Source organism: Pelodiscus sinensis, chromosome 13 (genome assembly GCF_052426305.1).
Source record: "Pelodiscus sinensis isolate ZL-2025 chromosome 13, ASM5242630v1, whole genome shotgun sequence".
NCBI classification, from domain to species: Eukaryota; Metazoa; Chordata; order Testudines; family Trionychidae; genus Pelodiscus; species Pelodiscus sinensis.
Window position 1 is genome coordinate 47,771,630 of NC_143064.1, and position 16,568 is coordinate 47,788,197.

Sequence of the window (16,568 nt, forward strand, 5' to 3'; positions counted from 1 at the left end):
ACTGGGACAGCTGCATGAGGTGGCTGGCAGGGCAGAAATGGAGGGTGATGTGACGATGGGAAAACACACGGGCGAGAACAAAGAACAGAAATGCTGCCCTGCAAACTGCCCCTCGGCCTGGCTACTCACCGTGATCCCGGCCTCTGCACGCACGGCACGTGTGGGCCAACAGCATCGCTGCCGCTTGGCCCCGCCTCCTTGTGCCAGGCCCCGCCTCCCCACCCCGCTACATTTTGGTCTGACATGACGTTTGTGCGTTCCCTGGCGGAGGCTCAGCGGTGCCCCCAGCCGCCCGCACAGGCCGCAGGACTCCAGTGCCACGGCTGGGCGCCCACAGGAGAGGGCGGACCCCTCGCCCCACGCGTGGCGGGGCACAGTCCTACCAGAGACATTGATGGGAACAACGTTGGCTTGGATGGAGCAGGACTGGTGCCACCTCTTCTCCTCCACGGTGGGCAGAGGGAAGGCTCGGGTCCAGGCCGGCTGCTTGTCGGGGGTGGTGGGCAGGCTCAGGAAGGGCTCGGGGGGCCTCACACCCAGTGTGGTGGCCTCATCCTCACTGACGCGCCGGGCCGTGGGCTGCCAGGGAACCACGGAAACGGAGCCACACGCTAGTGTCCTGGCGGGGCGCTAAGCACGGCCTGCTGCCCTTCCCCCGGCTCTGCCGGTGCCCCTCACCCCCAACCCACAGCCCCCTGCCCTTCCCCCCTTAACCAGCCCGGCCCTCTGCCCTCCCCCCCAACCCAGCTCGGCCCTCTGCCCTCCCCCCCTAACCCAGCCCAGCCCAGCCCTCTGCCCTCCCCCCCAACCCAGCTCGGCCCTCTGCCCTCCCCCCCTAACCCAGCCCAGCCCAGCCCTCTGCCCTCCCCCCCAACCCAGCTCGGCCCTCTGCCCTCCCCCCATAAGCCAGCCCAGCCCAGCCCTCTGCCCTCCCCCCCTTAACCAGCCCGGCCCTCTGCCCTTCCCCCCTTAACCAGCCCGGCCCTCTGCCCTTCCCCCCTTAACCAGCCCGGCCCTCTGCCCTCCCCCCCAACCCAGCCGGCCCTCTGCCCTCCCCCCCTTAACCAGCCCGGCCCTCTGCCCTCCCCCCCTTAACCAGCCCAGCCCTCTGCCCTCCCCCCCTTAACCAGCCCGGCCCTCTGCCCTCCCCCCCAACCCAGCCCAGCCCTCTGCCCTTCCCCCCTTAACCAGCCCGGCCCTCTGCCCTCCCCCCCTTAACCAGCCCGGCCCTCTGCCCTCCCCCCCAACCCAGCCCAGCCCTCTACCCTTCCCCCCTTAACCAGCCCGGCCCTCTGCCCTCCCCCCTAACCCAGCCAGCCCTCTGCCCTTCCCCCCACTCTGCAGGTGCCCCTCACTCTTGACCCGCAGCCCCCCACCTACAGCTCTGCAGTAACCTCTCTGGCGCCGCAGGCAGCGATATCCCTGTCCCGGAGCCCATGGCTGCAGGCAGCTGTTGGGCCTGGGGTTCCCCCCGGACAGACTCACCATGAACACGAACTCCAGGCGCTTGGCAGGCAGGGGCCTGGGAGACGGCTCGGGGGGCGCGTCCGGGGGCAGGGGGCTGCCGTAGCGGAAGGTCTGACCAGTGACCCTGGCCTCAGTGTACTGCTCCTCATACTCCTCTGAAACACAAGGCGTTTCCATAGCTGGGGGGCCGACAGCACACCCCCTGGGCCCCACTCGTGGCCCTGGCGCCCCCGGAGGGCTCCCAGCCGCTCTGGAGCGTGGCACACAGCACTGCCCAGCCTGCTGGCAGCCCCTGCTCACTGCCTGTGCGGGACGCCTGTTGTCACCGCTGGGGCGGGAGCTGGGTGGGATGGGGCCTGGCCCGGCGCTGGACGGGGGCCTGCAGCGACGCGCGTGGGAACCGGGCGCAGGCGGCAGCCCCCGAGGGTCGCCCGGCGCGGCAGCCTCATGCTGGCCACGAGCAGCCGCACGGGGCAGTGCAGACCCCTGGACATGGCTTCTGGCCCCACGTGCCCCCCTCAGCTACTGACCCACATGCTGTAGCAGGCAGACGAACCAGACACCTGCCCTGGAGGGAGCAGCTCTCGCTGGGCCGGGGAGGGGTGGGAGATAGAGGGGGAGAAGGGAGCAGCTGACTCCAATCAAGGGCAGCAGCTTTGCAGACATTTTGGTAGCGCCCAGAACACCCACCGCCTGTCCCCCCACGATCCACCCCCCCCCCCCCGCCTAAGTCTCAGGGAGGGAGTTTGGGTGGGGGAGGGTGCAGACTTCAGGAGGGAGCTTGGGTGCTGGGTGCAGGCTCTGGGCTGGGTGCAAGAAGGGGTGAGGGGCAGGCTCTGGGAGGGAGCTTGGGTGCTGGGTGCAGGCTCTGGGCTGGGTGCAAGAAGGGGTGAGGGGCAGGCTCTGGGAGGGAGCTTGGGTGCTGGGTGCAGGCTCTGGGCTGGGTTCAAGAAGGGGTGAGGGGCAGGCTCTGGGAGGGAGCTTAGGCGTGTGGGGGGAGTGCAACGCGTATCTGGGGCACCCTCCTCTGGCAGGGGCTGGGGGGGTCTTCATGTGCTGCTGCCCACAAGCCCCGCCCCTGCAGCTCCCACTGGCGGTGGGGGTGCCTGGCCCAGAGACACGGCCCCCGGGACGTGCTGGCAGCCACGTGCAGCCGGTCCAGCCCTGTGGCGGGAGCCCCGGGCCATTTTGAATCACTTGTGGGGGGCAGGACGCACGGGGAGGGGGGGGGTGATGGGACATGCAGGGCTGGGGAAGAGACCCGGCTCTGAACTTCTCTGGAGTGGGACTCTGGGCCCGGATATTCCTGGTGCCTGGGGACAACAGGCCCATAGGACTCAGCGCCCATGACTCCGATCTTACGAGGGCAGCTCTGCTCCCCCCGTGCTCAGTGGGCCAGTCTGCTCCCCCCTCCTCTCTTTTGTACAATGGGTCAGTCTGCTCCCTGCTGCCCCACGTGCAGGAGCAGTGGAAACAGCCCCCCCCTCCCGCCCCCCCGGGAGGCAGGTTCCTGCTGGGGGCCCTGCCCCGGCCGTACCTTGCAGCAAGCTCTGGAGATTGAGCTGGGCCTCCTGGTGCAGCTCCTCCACGCAGGGCGGCCTGCCCGCCGCCAGGAAGATGTTCATGGGCTGCTGCCATGGCAGCTTGGAGCGGGGCGTTTTCCTGCTCTCCAAGTCCAAGTTCGAGGTGGCTGCTGAGAGGAGAGGAAGGGAGGGGAGGGGTGAGAAACGGTCCCAAACACTCTCATCCCTCCCTCCCCAGCCCAGCGCCCCAGCCCCGACGTGCACTGCCCCTTTGTCCAGGGCAAGGGGAGCCCGGTGTCACTGTTGTTCGGAAGGGAAACTGAGGCACAGAGGGACTGGGACCTGCGCAAGTTCACGTGATGAATGGATGATTCAGCTGAGACACGGGCCTTGGTTCCACTCTCCCGGCGCACCAACAGGCCTCTAGCAGCACGGCCTGGCACTGGGTACCAGCCTACGAGCCAGGAGGCACCCACCGCTCACTGGGTGCCTCAGTTTCCCCGCTATAGCATGGGGAGTGTGGGCTGTCCTGGCTTTGGTTATTATTCACTGGCCCCCTTCCACAGGGAGCCTGGGCCTCTGTCAACAGAAAAGAACCGCACAGCACGTGAGGCAGTCACACCAGCCAGGCACCGGCCGTCACGCACAAAGCGCTTACGGCCTCTCGCTAGCAACCAGCCCGGGGAGGAAAGCACAGCCCCTCTTCCCCTCCCCCTGCCCCGGTCGCCTCCACTCGCCCACTTTGCCTTCTGGCATCTCAGCCTGCGCTGGGTTTTCCTGCCCGCTCTCACCCTGACGCCACACGATGGCGCCACACAGCAGCAGGCCAAACTGCGGCCACAACAGCTAACCCGCCAGTTCCCCCGGCTCTGAAATTCACCCCCACAGCGACCAACCTCTCGGACAAAGGGGCACCTCACAGGCCAACCAGTAACTCTCCACCACCACCCGCCGGGGAGAACTCAGACCCCACGCCACAGGGCACCACGGAATTTACCCACCAAAGCTTAGGCCCAAGTACATCTGTTTGTTAGTCTCTAAGGGGCTCCAGGACTAACATGACTCCCCCTCTGACAAAGGAGTGCATCAAATCCTCCCCCAGGCAACTCCAAGAGAAACTCAACAACCCGTCCCCATGAACCCACCCGAGGGGCCTTCTGCAGACCAGGAACCCCTGGCAGGCCCATCAAACCTGACCATGGCGCATCAGAACTCCTGGGACCAGCCTCAACCCACTCGCCACACAACGGGCCGGCTTCCATCAGACACAACTGACTTCCTCCGAAACTCTGCAACGTTAACCACCCTCCTCAGAACACCTCCCTCCCCACGCCCGCCTCAAACACCTACAAGACAATGAACACCACACGGGTACCAGCCCAAACACCTCTCTGGGCTCATCCGTTTCAGCCTCACTCACAACGACTGTACACTCAACCACAAACCCTTTGTCCAAACCATGGGAACAGTTGTGGAGCAGTCCTAGCACGGCTCCCCAATAGGTCACGCTCCCCACGGACCACCCTGAAATACACTGCTGATGTTGTCTGCTCTGGACAGAGCAGCTCAGCTCCCTCCTAAGATTCCACCACAATTTCAACAACCACCATGCGCCCTTGAAACGCTCACCATCGCTCAGCTTCTTGGACACGAGTCAGCTTCAACCAGGGCGCCTGACAGTCAGCCATTTACAGGAAACCCACAGATCACCACCCCTACCCCACAGACCCAGTTACCACCCCAAACACACCAAGAAATCGGCTAGCTGCAGAGAGGCACTCGGATACCACAGAATATGCTTGGACTCGGAGGAGAAAGTCCTGGATAGACACCTTAGCACACTAAAATCGCCTTCACCAGAGAAGGCTGCATCATGGAATGGGCCAGCCACATGCCCAAGAGACGCCCCTTTGGCCACATGCCCCTAGTCGTCACCTATCACTCCCCCCTGGAAGCCAAAGGAAGACTCGTTAAACAATTACAACTCGCACTCGACAGGGACTCCATCCGGACAGGAATCTTTCCGGAACCCCCCTCCTGACCGTCGCACAACCCCTCAACCTCGCATGAGAAGCCAGGCCCCCCAGAGCAGGACTCACGGCTCAAATGTCAGAACCACCGATAAAAAGCCACGGCCGCAGCTCTGCTGGGCATTCCTCACAAGACACTTCTGGAGCCGCCCTGGCCCTACCCGCGCCTGTCTCGGTGTGCGCGCGGCCTCATCCCCGCCACTGAACAGCCCAGGCCAAACAACTGTGCGGGAGAACTCAGACAATCACGGTGGTTCTCCAGGGAAGTGGCACAGGAAAATGATACGAGACAAAACCACCAACACCGTGGGCCAGCCCGTTTCACTACAGTCCGGGTGGCACTCGCCGGACTGTCTCCCCGAGGGACCCTGCACAACACCTTCCAAAGACAAGCTGGGGAGCCTGATTCGAAGTGGGCCCTAAAAACCATCGGCTGACAGAGACACTGGATTCATGGCTTCTTACAACCACCTGCCTTCTTCGTTCCTAGCGCGTCTGGCCGGGGCTCCTTTCCCCTCTGTGCCGGTGGGGGCGGTGCTGCAGACCACTTCACCTCGAGCGGGGCTTTGAAACGCGTACCGACGACTTACGCTAAACAACCTGCTGCAGCTTGTATTTCGCGGGGACACTCGGAACACGTTTCCCAGACCTGAGGAGCTCGTCTCCTCCCGCCCAGCACAGGCCACAGTCCTGCCCCCAAGCAGAGCCGGGATTGAAAACGGTCGGGGACGGAGAATCCAATTGGCAAATTGTTCCAGTGGTTCCCTCCTCTCGTGTATTTCCAGTGTGAATGTGTCCAGCTTCAGCTCCCAGCCCAGGCGCTGACGGCCTCTGTGGCCCCGGGGCAAGATGGGGGCAGCTCCACGCTCCTGGGAGGGATGGGGCAGCCAGCCTTCTGCATCGCTGGAAGGGCAGCGCCCCCGGCAGCCCTCAGAGCTGCCCAGAGGGCAATTCAAAGGGTCCCGGGCCTGAGTCCCCAGGAATGGCCCTTGTCTGTCTCATCGCTGCCCTAAGCGCTGCTCTGCAGGTCCTAACTTCGCTGTGTCTCGGGACAGTCTCTCTCCCAGCTGATGCGGCTCAAAGCTGTTTCCATCTTTGGTAAAACTGCTGCCATTAAAACAGCAACTACGGCTCCTGCTGGCCTGGATTTCATTCTGCTCGCACACGAGCAATGGTCAGACCGTGGCTGCTTGTACCTAAGCTGCCCTTAAGCGGCTGTTCTGCCATCAGTCCCTCCGCAGCGCCTAGGCCAGGGCTAACGCAGAACCCCCGTCGGCTGCCGCCCTGCCCCAGATCGACGTTTTGGAGTGCCCCTCCCCCTCCGCTTTGGCCCTCTCGCCCCTTCCTCAGCTGGTTCAGCCATGGATTTTAACAAGCCGGCTGTGCCTGTCTCCCCTCTTTCCACCCTGCGCCTTTGCTCTTAGCTCCCCCGCCCGCTGAGCGCTCCGCCCATTCGCCCGGCTGGGAAAGTCCCTGGTCTGGACGGGGCTCAGCCCATCCTCTCGAGCGGCGGCGATGCTGCTGGCCACCCAGCTTGGGCCTTCCCACTCGGCCAGCATGCAGGCCCCATCGCTTCCCTCCTGCCGGCCAGAGCCACGGAGCCAGGGCCCATCCCACCGGCCAGAGCCACGGAGCCAGGGCCCATCCCACCGGCCAGAGCCACGGAGCCAGGGCCCGTCCCGCCAGCCAGAGCCACGGAGCCAGGGCCCGTCCCGCCGGCCAGAGCCACGGAGCCAGGGCCCATCCCGCCGGCCAGAGCCACGGAGCCAGGGCCCATCCCACCGGCCAGAGCCACGGAGCCAGGGCCCGTCCCGCCAGCCAGAGCCACGGAGCCAGGGCCCATCCCGCCGGCCAGAGCCACGGAGCCAGGGCCCATCCCACCGGCCAGAGCCACGGAGCCAGGGCCCGTCCCGCCGGCCAGAGCCACGGAGCCAGGGCCCGTCCCGCCGGCCAGAGCCACGGAGCCAGGGTCCGTCCCGCCAGCCAGAGCCACGGAGCCAGGGCCCGTCCCGCCGGCCAGAGCCACGGAGCCAGGGCCCGTCCCGCCGGCCAGAGCCACGGAGCCAGGGCCCCTCCCGCCAGCCAGAGCCACGGAGCCAGGGCCCGTCCCGCCGGCCAGAGCCACGGAGCCAGGGTCCATCCCGCCGGCCAGAGCCACGGAGCCAGGGCCCGTCCCGCCGGCCAGAGCCACGGAGCCAGGGCCCGTCCCGCTGGCCAGAGCCACGGAGCCAGGGCCCCTCCCGCCGACCAGAGCCACAGAGCCAGGGCCCCTCCCGCCGGCCAGAGCCACGGAGCCAGGGCCCCTCCTGCCGGCCAGAGCCACAGAGCCAGGGCCCCTCCTGCAGGCCAGAGCCACGGAGCCAGGGCCTGTCCGGCCAGAGCCTCAGAGCCAGGGCCCCTCCCGCCAGCCAGAGCCACGGAGCCAGGGCCCCTCCCGCCGGCCAGAGCCACATAGCCAGGGCCCCTCCCGCCGGCCAGAGCCAGGGCCTGTCCGGCCAGAGCCACGGAGCCAGGGCCCATCCCGCCGGCCAGAGCCACAGAGCCAGGGCCCCTCCCGCCGGCCAGAGCCACGGGGCCAGGGCCCATCCCGCCGGCCAGAGCCACGGGGCCAGGGCCCATCCCGCCGGCCAGAGCCACGGAGCCAGGGGCCCTCCTGCCGGCCAGAGCCACGGAGCCAGGGGCCCTCCTGCCGGCCAGAGCCACGGAGCCAGGGCCCCTCCCGCCGGCCAGAGCCACGGAGCCAGGGCCCCTCCCGCCGGCCAGAGCCACGGAGCCAGGGCCCCTCCCGCCGGCCAGAGCCACGGGGCCAGGGCCTGTCCGGCCAGAGCCACGGGGCCAGGGCCCATCCCGCCGGCCAGAGCCACGGAGCCAGGGCCCCTCCCGCCGGCCAGAGCCACGGAGCCAGGGCCCGTCCGGCCAGATGAGGCCATGGGGAGCCAGGGCCATCCCCGCTGCTCAGTGTGGCTGGGACAGGCCTGGAAGGATGGTCAGGATTGGGGCACAGGGCTGGGACTCAGGAGGTCTGTCTGTGTCTCTAGGCCGTCTGAGAGACCGAGGGCAAGTCCCCGGCGCTCTGCCTCCGTCGCCATCTGGGCCCGCTCTGCGCAGGGAGGGGTAGGGCACACGCTGCCTGCCGGAGAGGCGCCCGGCCGGGAGCTGCGCTGGAAGCAGCTGGGCAGAGGAGCGGTTGAGAGCTCAGGGGACACGCCGCCACTGGCGGGCGGGACTCAGCTCAGCATTGCTGCTCCAGCACACTCAGGCTAGCACCAAGTGCCCGTGGCCCGGAGCCCCGTGGGCCGCTTCATCTCCCAACTGCTTGTGGGCCACGTGGGGAAGCGGGATCAGCATGCGGCATCTGCCCAGACATTCCACCGGGGGGCGCCAGGGCGGGGGGGGCGCTACTGGCTCAGGGCAGCACTGGGGCTTGCCACGAACACCAGCCTGCCCCCTGCTGCCCCGAGCCGAGCAGAGCAGGGCGATGCACAGACAGGCTGCAGCGGAGACCCCCGGGACACCCCTCCCTGCCCACAGGGACGGCTGCCGGCTGCTTCCTGCCTCCGTTCGCCCCCCGCGGGTTCAGCGGGACACTCTCCCGCCGGCTGTGGGCGTGGCTGTTCCAAGGGGCTGCGCCGCGGCTCCAGGGACTGGCTTCACCCCAGGGGCCATGCACAGGGCTCTGTGTGCAGACAAGGGGCTGTGCCGCGGCTCCAGGGACTGGCTTCACCCCAGGGGCCATGCACAGGGCTCTGTGTGCAGACAAGGGGCTGTGCCGCGGCTCCAGGGACTGGCTTCACCCCAGGGGCCATGCACAGGGCTCTGTGCAGACAAGGGGCTGCGCAGAAGGGAAGCGGATTTCCTGCTGAGAATGGTTTCCTGACAGTGTGATTAGCACAGGAATGACGGGGGAGGGGGAGTGCGAGTCCTGGGGGGGGCGGGGGAGCGCCCAGGTCACTGGCTCTGCCTCTGACTCAGCAGCCCAGCCCAGGTGATCCTCGCTCGCTCGCTTTGCTCCCCCTGGCCCGGGGGCCCCGTGCAGCGGGGCTCAGGAAGAACCGGCAGGGCCCACAGTGCTCCGCAATCCCGGCTTGGTGTGCGATCCCCACGGCCCCGAGCGAGGGGAGAGCGCCGCCCCAGCCCTGCTCCCCGTGGGCCTTAGACCGGGGCTCCGGCGGCAGGAGAGATCGGGCGTTAATCTGTCGAGCCCGTCGGACTCGCCCCCCCGCCAGGCCTCGGGTCACAGGGTGTAATGGAGTAGGGGCACTGCCCTCTCCCGTTGGGCAGTCACTGGGCGCTAGGCTTGGGCTGTGGGTGACCCCTGCTGGCCCCTGTCTGTAAGCACAGCCCAGCGGGGGGGCGCACTAGGGGCCCTCATGTCACTGGACCATGGCCCAACCGGTTCTCACCTGCCCAGGGAGGAGGTGTGAACTAAGGAAGGGGTGTGTGTGCAGAGGGGGCAGGAGCGTGGGGAAGCATGGAGGAAGGAGACTAAGCCGGGTGCGGGGGGTTCAGGGACCTGTGTGCCCTACCCCACGGGGTCTAGGGCTGCCTGCCCTGACTCCCGTGTCCACACGGCGCCTCCGCTGGGCTGTATCTCCGAGAAGCAATTACCCCTCCCCATTCTACTGGCTGGCGGAGTCACGCCTTGCTGCCCCGGGGGTGCAGGGCGGGGGGCTCCCTGTCACACAGGGGGATCTACAAAACAAGCCACGTTTGAAGCAAGTCAGTGGGGCCGCGGGGGGGCTGGAGGCCTACTGGAGCTTTGGGGCCGTCGGTTGGATCCAGTCCAAAGGGGGGGGCCAGCCGCCCCCTCAGTGGGACGGGCGTGTCAGGTGCTCCCCCTTGGTGCTCTCCTGTCAGAGCCAGCAGAGCTGCCCCGGACTCTGGCCCCGCCCGTGCGCGGCTGGGGCTGGAGAGGGCACTTGGAAAGTGGCCCCATCCCCTGCCACCTTGGGGGCGCTCTGCCAGAAGCCCCATCCTAGCAGCATGCACCTGGGTCCCTCTGCCAGGTTCCTCTGCAGGGCGCCGGGCCAGGGCTGCAGCTCCCAGCCCCTCTGCGAACGTGGGCCTTGGCCCGACCCAGCCCAGCACATCGCCCCAATGGGGCTCCCGACACGTCCCATCTCTGTGCCCGCCCTGCGGGGGGCCCTGGGCACTCCCACAGGCAGCGCCCCCAGGGCAGGTCCAGTCGCTTGCCTGCGTTACACCCCAGCTCGGCTCAGGCCTGCGGTGGCTGCTGCCTGCCCCGATCCCCAGGGAGACACCCCCAAGGCTTGCACCAGCCCCTAGCCCACAGCCACACTCTGTGGCCAGTCTGTCTCCCCGTGCCCTGAGCCTGGACGGGGGGGCGGACGTGTGTATCTGGGGTCCCCCCCTTCCCGGCCAGGCCCAAGGGTGCCGAGTCCCCTAGCTCCCGCCCGCTCCGCATGGGCTCTGACCCCGAGGAGGCTCCCGGCTTTGTTGCTGCAGGAAGCCCGGCCCGGGGCTGCCCTCACAAACACCCAGCCTGTTTACAGGCGCCAGGCACCGGGGCATGAAGCACCAGGCCCCGCCCGCCCGGCCAGTCACAGCTGCAAACAGGGTCACACCAGGCCACCTGGGAACCGCAGGGCCTGCCCCCGCCCAGCCCTGCGGCTCTGCGTGGGGCAAAGGCGCTGTCTCGACCCACAATGCACCTGCACAGGCTGGCCTCGGGGGGCCTGGGGGAACAGGACAGACCCCAAGGTCTTCACCACACGCCCCCCCGCAAGGAGATGCCAGCGCAGAGCCCCACCGCGCCGGAGCCCGCCTGTCTCGGCCTGAGGCCGATGCCCATGGCTGCGCCCTGCCCCGTGGCCCCAGAGCGCTGGGCATCACCAGCCTCCACTGGCAAGGAGGGGCTGGGCTGACGTCAGGGGGAGCAGGGGCCACCATTACCAGAAGCAGGTGCCCCAGCCGGGCTCTGTCCCTGCTCCCTGGGGGCGCAGGCCCCACAGCGGGGCGGGAGGGTGTCCCCCCAGCACAGGGCACCATGCAGGCAGCCCTGTCCCTTCCTCTGCCCCCTCCTTCCCTCCCCCCCCGCCCCGGGCGTTTCACTGAGCCCGTTATGAAACTTGGGATCCAAAAGCAACATGCACCTCGCTACTGCCACGTTCCACGTTCCCATGACGACGGCACTTAGCCGACCACTTTTTATTCTTTAAATAATTTGACTCGTTTCCATGTCAACCCCGGGAGAGGCGCACGTGTCCGCGTGTGCACGTATGCATGGGTGCATGCACATGTGTGCGCGCGGGCATGCGGAAACACGAAGCAGAGCCGCCCTTGCCCAGCGGGCCGCATGCACCAGACCCGCCCGGGCGACTAGTGCCCCTGCCGCAGTGGTGCCGGGCCGCCCTGCAGAGCAGTGGGGCCACCGGGATCTCGTGGCACGAGCGTGTGGCCGGGGCAGCGGGGGGCGTGCTCTGCACAGCTCACCACGGGCCCTGCGGCTCCCAGGCTGCATGGAGACCTGCCCCGCCTGGTGGCTGCTGGCTCCGGCAGCGCGCGAGGACCGCAGATCCCTGGCGCTGCGCTGGCAGAGGCTGCTGTGTGGGTGGAAGGCGGCAGAGCCTCCGTGGGCGACCGCTCCAGTGACTGTCAGGGCCACCGCAGAGCCTCTCCCGGGGCCGGGCGTAGCCTGAGAACATCCCCCCGGGCACAACCAGACCTGCTGACACATCCGTCGGCAAACCTCATAACTGCCCCCCACTCCCCGCCTGCTCCCTGCCCCCGCCTGCTCCCTGCCCCCCCACTCACCGCCTGCCCCCCACCTGCTCCCTGCATACTCCCCAACTGCTCCCCACCCCTGTGCTCCCCACCCTCCTCCCTGTCCCTGAGTTCCTCACCTGCCCCTCACATGCTCCCAGGCTCCCCGCCTGCCCCCCAGTGCCTGGGCTCCCCTTATGCCCTCCGCTGTGTTCCCCATGTCCCCAGTGCCCACTCCTGCGCTCCCCATCTGCACCCCCGGCACCCAACTTTGCATTCCCTACCTGCCCTATAGCCCTGACCCTTCACCCCTACGCGCCCCATAGCCTGCCAGCGCAGGGGCAGAGCTGGTGCCCACAGCAATGCAGGCACTGTCCTTCTGTGGCCCCTGCCAGCGGGTAGGGCTCCGTCTGGGGCCCGCGCTGTCTGGGCCGGGGAGGAGACCCGGAGGCTCGCTGCGGCTGGGGCTGGGCAGGGGCAGCGTTAGAAGACACCTGGGTGCACGTCCACTGGTGACCGAGCGCCCCAGCAGCCCCCGGGCCCGGCGGCGTTTAGCCACACACCTCTGATACCCTCCGCGCAAGCAGATCCCTGTAGCCAGCCTCCCTGGGGGCCTCGGGGCGGCTCCGCCTTCTCCCTCCCCCGGGGTCCTCACGAGTCGCCCCTGGAGGTTCGGGGCATGGGAAACGGCGCCTGCCGGGACTGTTTTGCATCAGTTCCACAACCCCCCGCCCTCCGGGAGCCGAGCGCTGGGCTGGCTGTAGCAAATGGGACACAACCAGGGGGGCTGGTCTGCGGCCCTGCTCTCACGCACCCCTGCTGGGGGGGCATGGTCCCAGCCAGTGGCACGGAGACGCACAGAGAACGAGTCTGCGCTGCAGCCTTGGCCGCCAGCCCTCTGGCTCGTCGCTCCTGCCGGAGAGGCTCCTGCATGACGCCCCGTGGTCCCAGGTTCGACCCCACCTGCCGACGCTGCTCTGGCCCCTGTGGCAGCTTGGCCCGAGGGGCGGGGGAGGGCTGCGGTTGCGGTGGTGAAATACCGCCCTGGGGACCAAGCCTTAGCCTCCCCTCCCCGTGGGCACCGCCCAGCCCAGGCTGGCTCCCTGCTCTCTGCAGGATCGTCTCGCATTGACCCGTCGCCGGCCCAGCCACGCACACCAGCCTCTGCCCGGTGGAGGCAGGGGGCTCCCATGGCAGCACATGCCCAGCCCGGCCACGCCCGGCCCTTCCGCACCGCGCTCTCTGCAGCCAGGCACACGGACGACCCAGATCAGCCACACTGGCCTCTGGGCCGGGACCCGCACTGCCCGGCGCCCAGGCACAGAGCCGCGTTCCAGAAAGGAGCCTTGCATCGGCCCAGAGCTGCCGCCTGCTCCCATCCTGGCCCATACAGCTCCTTGCCCGCCGGCAGGGCACCCGCCTCCCACACCTGCAGGGGACCCCGGCACCTTCCAACAGCCAGACACCGGCAAGGCAGCTGCAGTGCTCAGCGCACCGCCCGCCCACCCAGGGGGAGTGTGCCAGGCGGGTCGCTTACGTGGCTGCCACGGGGGACTCTCAGTCGCCGCTCCCACGAGCCCTAGGCACTCCGGGCGAGCCCAGAGCCAGCGCGGCAGCTATGGCAGGGCTGTGGACTGCCTCCAGCCCCACCCGTAGCCTGGCCCAACTGACAGCTTCTGGTCATGTGTGCCAACCGCAGCCCGGAGCCACGGCCCTTCTTGTGCAAGGAGAAGGGGGAAGTGGGGCTCTGCACAGGATGCAGGGAGGCATCTGAGAGATGCAGCGTTCGCAAAACAGGCTCAGCCCCACGCCACACCCTGCTGACCCCACGCTCGGAGGCAGGACAGGGCTCCAGCGGCAGCTCCTGCCCGGCCGGCCGCTCGGGCTCGCGCCCTGTAGGTGTGGCCGTGAGAAGGGGGTGCTGACTGGCCCAGTGGGATGCAAGCTGGCGATAAGGCAGGCGGCGCTGCCACGTCACGGCTGGCGGCCATGTTCTAACTCCAATGGGCACTCACCAGGGAGAATTCTGCAGTAGAGAGCATCTTGGCAGGCAGAGAACTCACCACAGAACTAAAAGTTAATGGCAAATGAAGTACAAAGGACCCTGACGTGCTCACGTTTACAATATGCACAAAGAATAAATTCCAGACCCGCATATATATATATATATATCTAGACACTCAGAGCTTTAAGAGAAGCGATTTCACAAAGCTGAAACAATTCTGAGCCAAGTCAGGTGGAAGGAAGACGTTAATCAGAAAAATGAGAATGATAATTGGGCATTGTTTAAGAACACTTTACCATATGGCCAAAAAGCCACACTTGAGGAAGTTTTCCATAGCGATTTAAAAACCAACCTGGTTTCGAGGGAAAGTGAAAAAAGCCATGAGAACAACACCTAAACAAATGGAAGAAAGGGAAAGTTGAAGGTAACGAGGAGAAGTCAGACACTAGGAATTGCAGAACATTGAGAAGGGATGCAAAGGGATGCAAGGCAAAATCTCTGGCCAGCAGAGCAGAGGACAATAAGAAGCAGGAGTTTAAGTATATTAGGAACAAAAAGAATCATAGCATGGAAGTAGCAGAATGAGCCATGTGATGGGGGGGGGGGGTCTGCTCTGTGACCCGGGTCCCCCTGCGCTGCGCTGTGAGATTCCCACTGACTCACCCACATGTGGATTGGCCCAGACACCCAGTCCCAGCCTGGGCAGGTAACAAGGCTCTTCCCCGGGGGAGGGACAAAGGGAGGGAGGTGGAGCAGCCACCTGGCTGGGGGGCAGGGCCTGTTTTTGGCTGGGATGACATGAAGAGAAGAGACTAAGCAGAGTGCTGGGAGTTCAGGGGGCCTATGCACCCCTCCCCCACGGGGTCTAGGGCTGCCAGCCCCTGACTCCTTATGTCCACATCGCGTCTGTGCTGGGCTGTATCCTGGGGAAGCGATAAACCCCCGTTTCACTGGCTGGAGGAGTCTCATCTTGCTGCTACGGGGGTGCAGGATCGGGGGTCTCCCGCAGAAAGGGCAGAAGTGTGATTCTGGTCTGTATTTGGGGCCACACCCCAGATGATGCAGTCAACACCCCCTTTTCACTCAGCATTCTGCAGAGATCCTAGCGAGCGCAGACACTAACGTTAGATATCCGTAAATCAGCAGAGCCAAAGAACCTGCCCCCAAGAGTTTTAAAAGAGCTGCCACGGACGCGCACCAGACTGTTCCTGCTGCTTTTCAATACGTCTCAGAACACGATAAAGCTCCAGGAGACTGGGAGAAAGCGAGTGTTGTACCACCACTGCAAGAGAGTCAATGGAATGACCAGCATAATTAAAGGCCTGTCAGTCTGATACGGATGCCAGAGTAGCTGATATGGGATTCGATTAATAAAGAAATAAAAGGAGGGAATATAAGTAATCTGATCAAAATTGATTTATGGAAAATAGACCCTTCCAGTCTATCTTGATGTTTTAAAACGAGAACACGTGTGGTTGCTAAAGGTAACAGTCCTGATGTAATACACTTAGATTTGTGGGAGGCGTTTGACTTGGTACCACGAGACATTTGGATTAAAAAGCTGGACTATAAAGTTGCCATGACACACATTACACGCATTAAAAGTTGGCTAACTAATAGGTCTCCAAACATCGCTGTAACCAGGGACTCCTCATGAAATGGGTGCCTTCCACCTGGGGGCCTCTAGAATCAGTCCTAGACCCCAAACTTTGTAACATGTTTACTAATGAAAGAGAACAAACCCCTCACCAATAGAAGCGGGGGAGTGGTGAACCCCAGAGAGGCACCTGGCTCACTTGGAGAGCGAGGCACAAGGCACAACATGGCCCGTACCCTGGCTGTCGGCCCCGGGAACGCAGTGTGCCGGTGTGACGGTGCGTTGGGGTTTTCCCGTCTCCTGCACCCCCAAAATGGCACGGACAGACTCCACCAGCCAGTAGAACAGAGGGAGTTTATTGCTTCTCCAGGATACAGCACAGATGGAATCTGGTTACAGGGCAGGCCTAGGATGCCTCAGCCCCCCTTGAGATGGGGGAGCCTGGGCCCCTAAATCCCAGCCCGTTGCCTAGGCTGCTTCCTCCATGTTACCAGCCAGAAACTTAACTCACTCACTTCCAGCCCTGCCCCCAGCCAGGGCTCCACTCCCCTTCTCCCCATTGTTCTGCTCCCTGGGAGATCACTGGTCGGACAGGTTCAAAGCCCCCTTGCATAATGACTCATCCCCTGCCCTGCTGCAGCCAGTGGAGGTCACTCACAACCCACTGCCCAGCATAGCAACCAGCAAGGTACCTCCCCGCTACATCACAGCCGGCCACACTTACAGGAGGGGGATTCTGTCTGGGGAGCTACGACTGACAAAGATTCGGGGTTGTGGTGACTAGGCAGCTGCACAATGAGATTACAAAGAGCATGAGGGAGAGAAAATCCAGGGCACCATCAGAAAGCTCCCTAGCGAAGTGCTTCAGAGCAGATCTGAAGCAAGAGCAAGGCAGGTTTTGCCACTCTGGCCTCTCTACTGGTGGCGGGGGTAACACCCGGGGGGCAGAAAGCAGCAGTAAGGGGGGCAGATGCGCACACAGGCTGCAGGCCACCAGCTGGCGGGGAGGCAGCCCTGCACTGAGAACAGCACGTGGGAATACAATGGTGATGTTCAGAGCGGTGGGAAGACGACGACAGGCGCTAGGTGATGTCAGTCTTGGTAACAATCTGAATCCAAGCAATGGGCACGAAAGGCACCGCCGTGGCAAACTGAACTCTGTCCCCGCCCCGGCCTGTCACTCCCTCCCACTGGGCCCTCCCGGCAGTCACGGGCGAGCGCTG

At 65.5% G+C, this 16,568-nt stretch overlaps 1 protein-coding gene across 12 annotated transcripts in view; it reads right to left on the reverse strand.

The window, feature by feature from the left end:
- Nucleotides 1-16,568, reverse strand: part of NHSL2 (NHS like 2) — an 87,673-nt gene that overhangs the window by 13,486 nt on the left and 57,619 nt on the right. For 8 of the 12 annotated variants that reach the window (XM_089781686.1, XM_075896593.2, XM_075896601.2 and 5 more), the window contains 3 exons: nucleotides 3,005-3,160; nucleotides 1,486-1,622; nucleotides 384-579 (listed from right to left, as the gene is read on the reverse strand). In XM_089781686.1, coding sequence (XP_089637812.1) covers nucleotides 384-579; nucleotides 1,486-1,622; nucleotides 3,005-3,160 — 489 coding nt within the window. Of the gene's footprint in view, nucleotides 1-383; nucleotides 580-1,485; nucleotides 1,623-3,004; nucleotides 3,161-13,280; nucleotides 13,455-16,568 lie in introns of those variants that run through there. The other 4 variants (XM_075896594.2, XM_075896602.2, XM_089781688.1 and 1 more) reach the window with 3 other exon arrangements.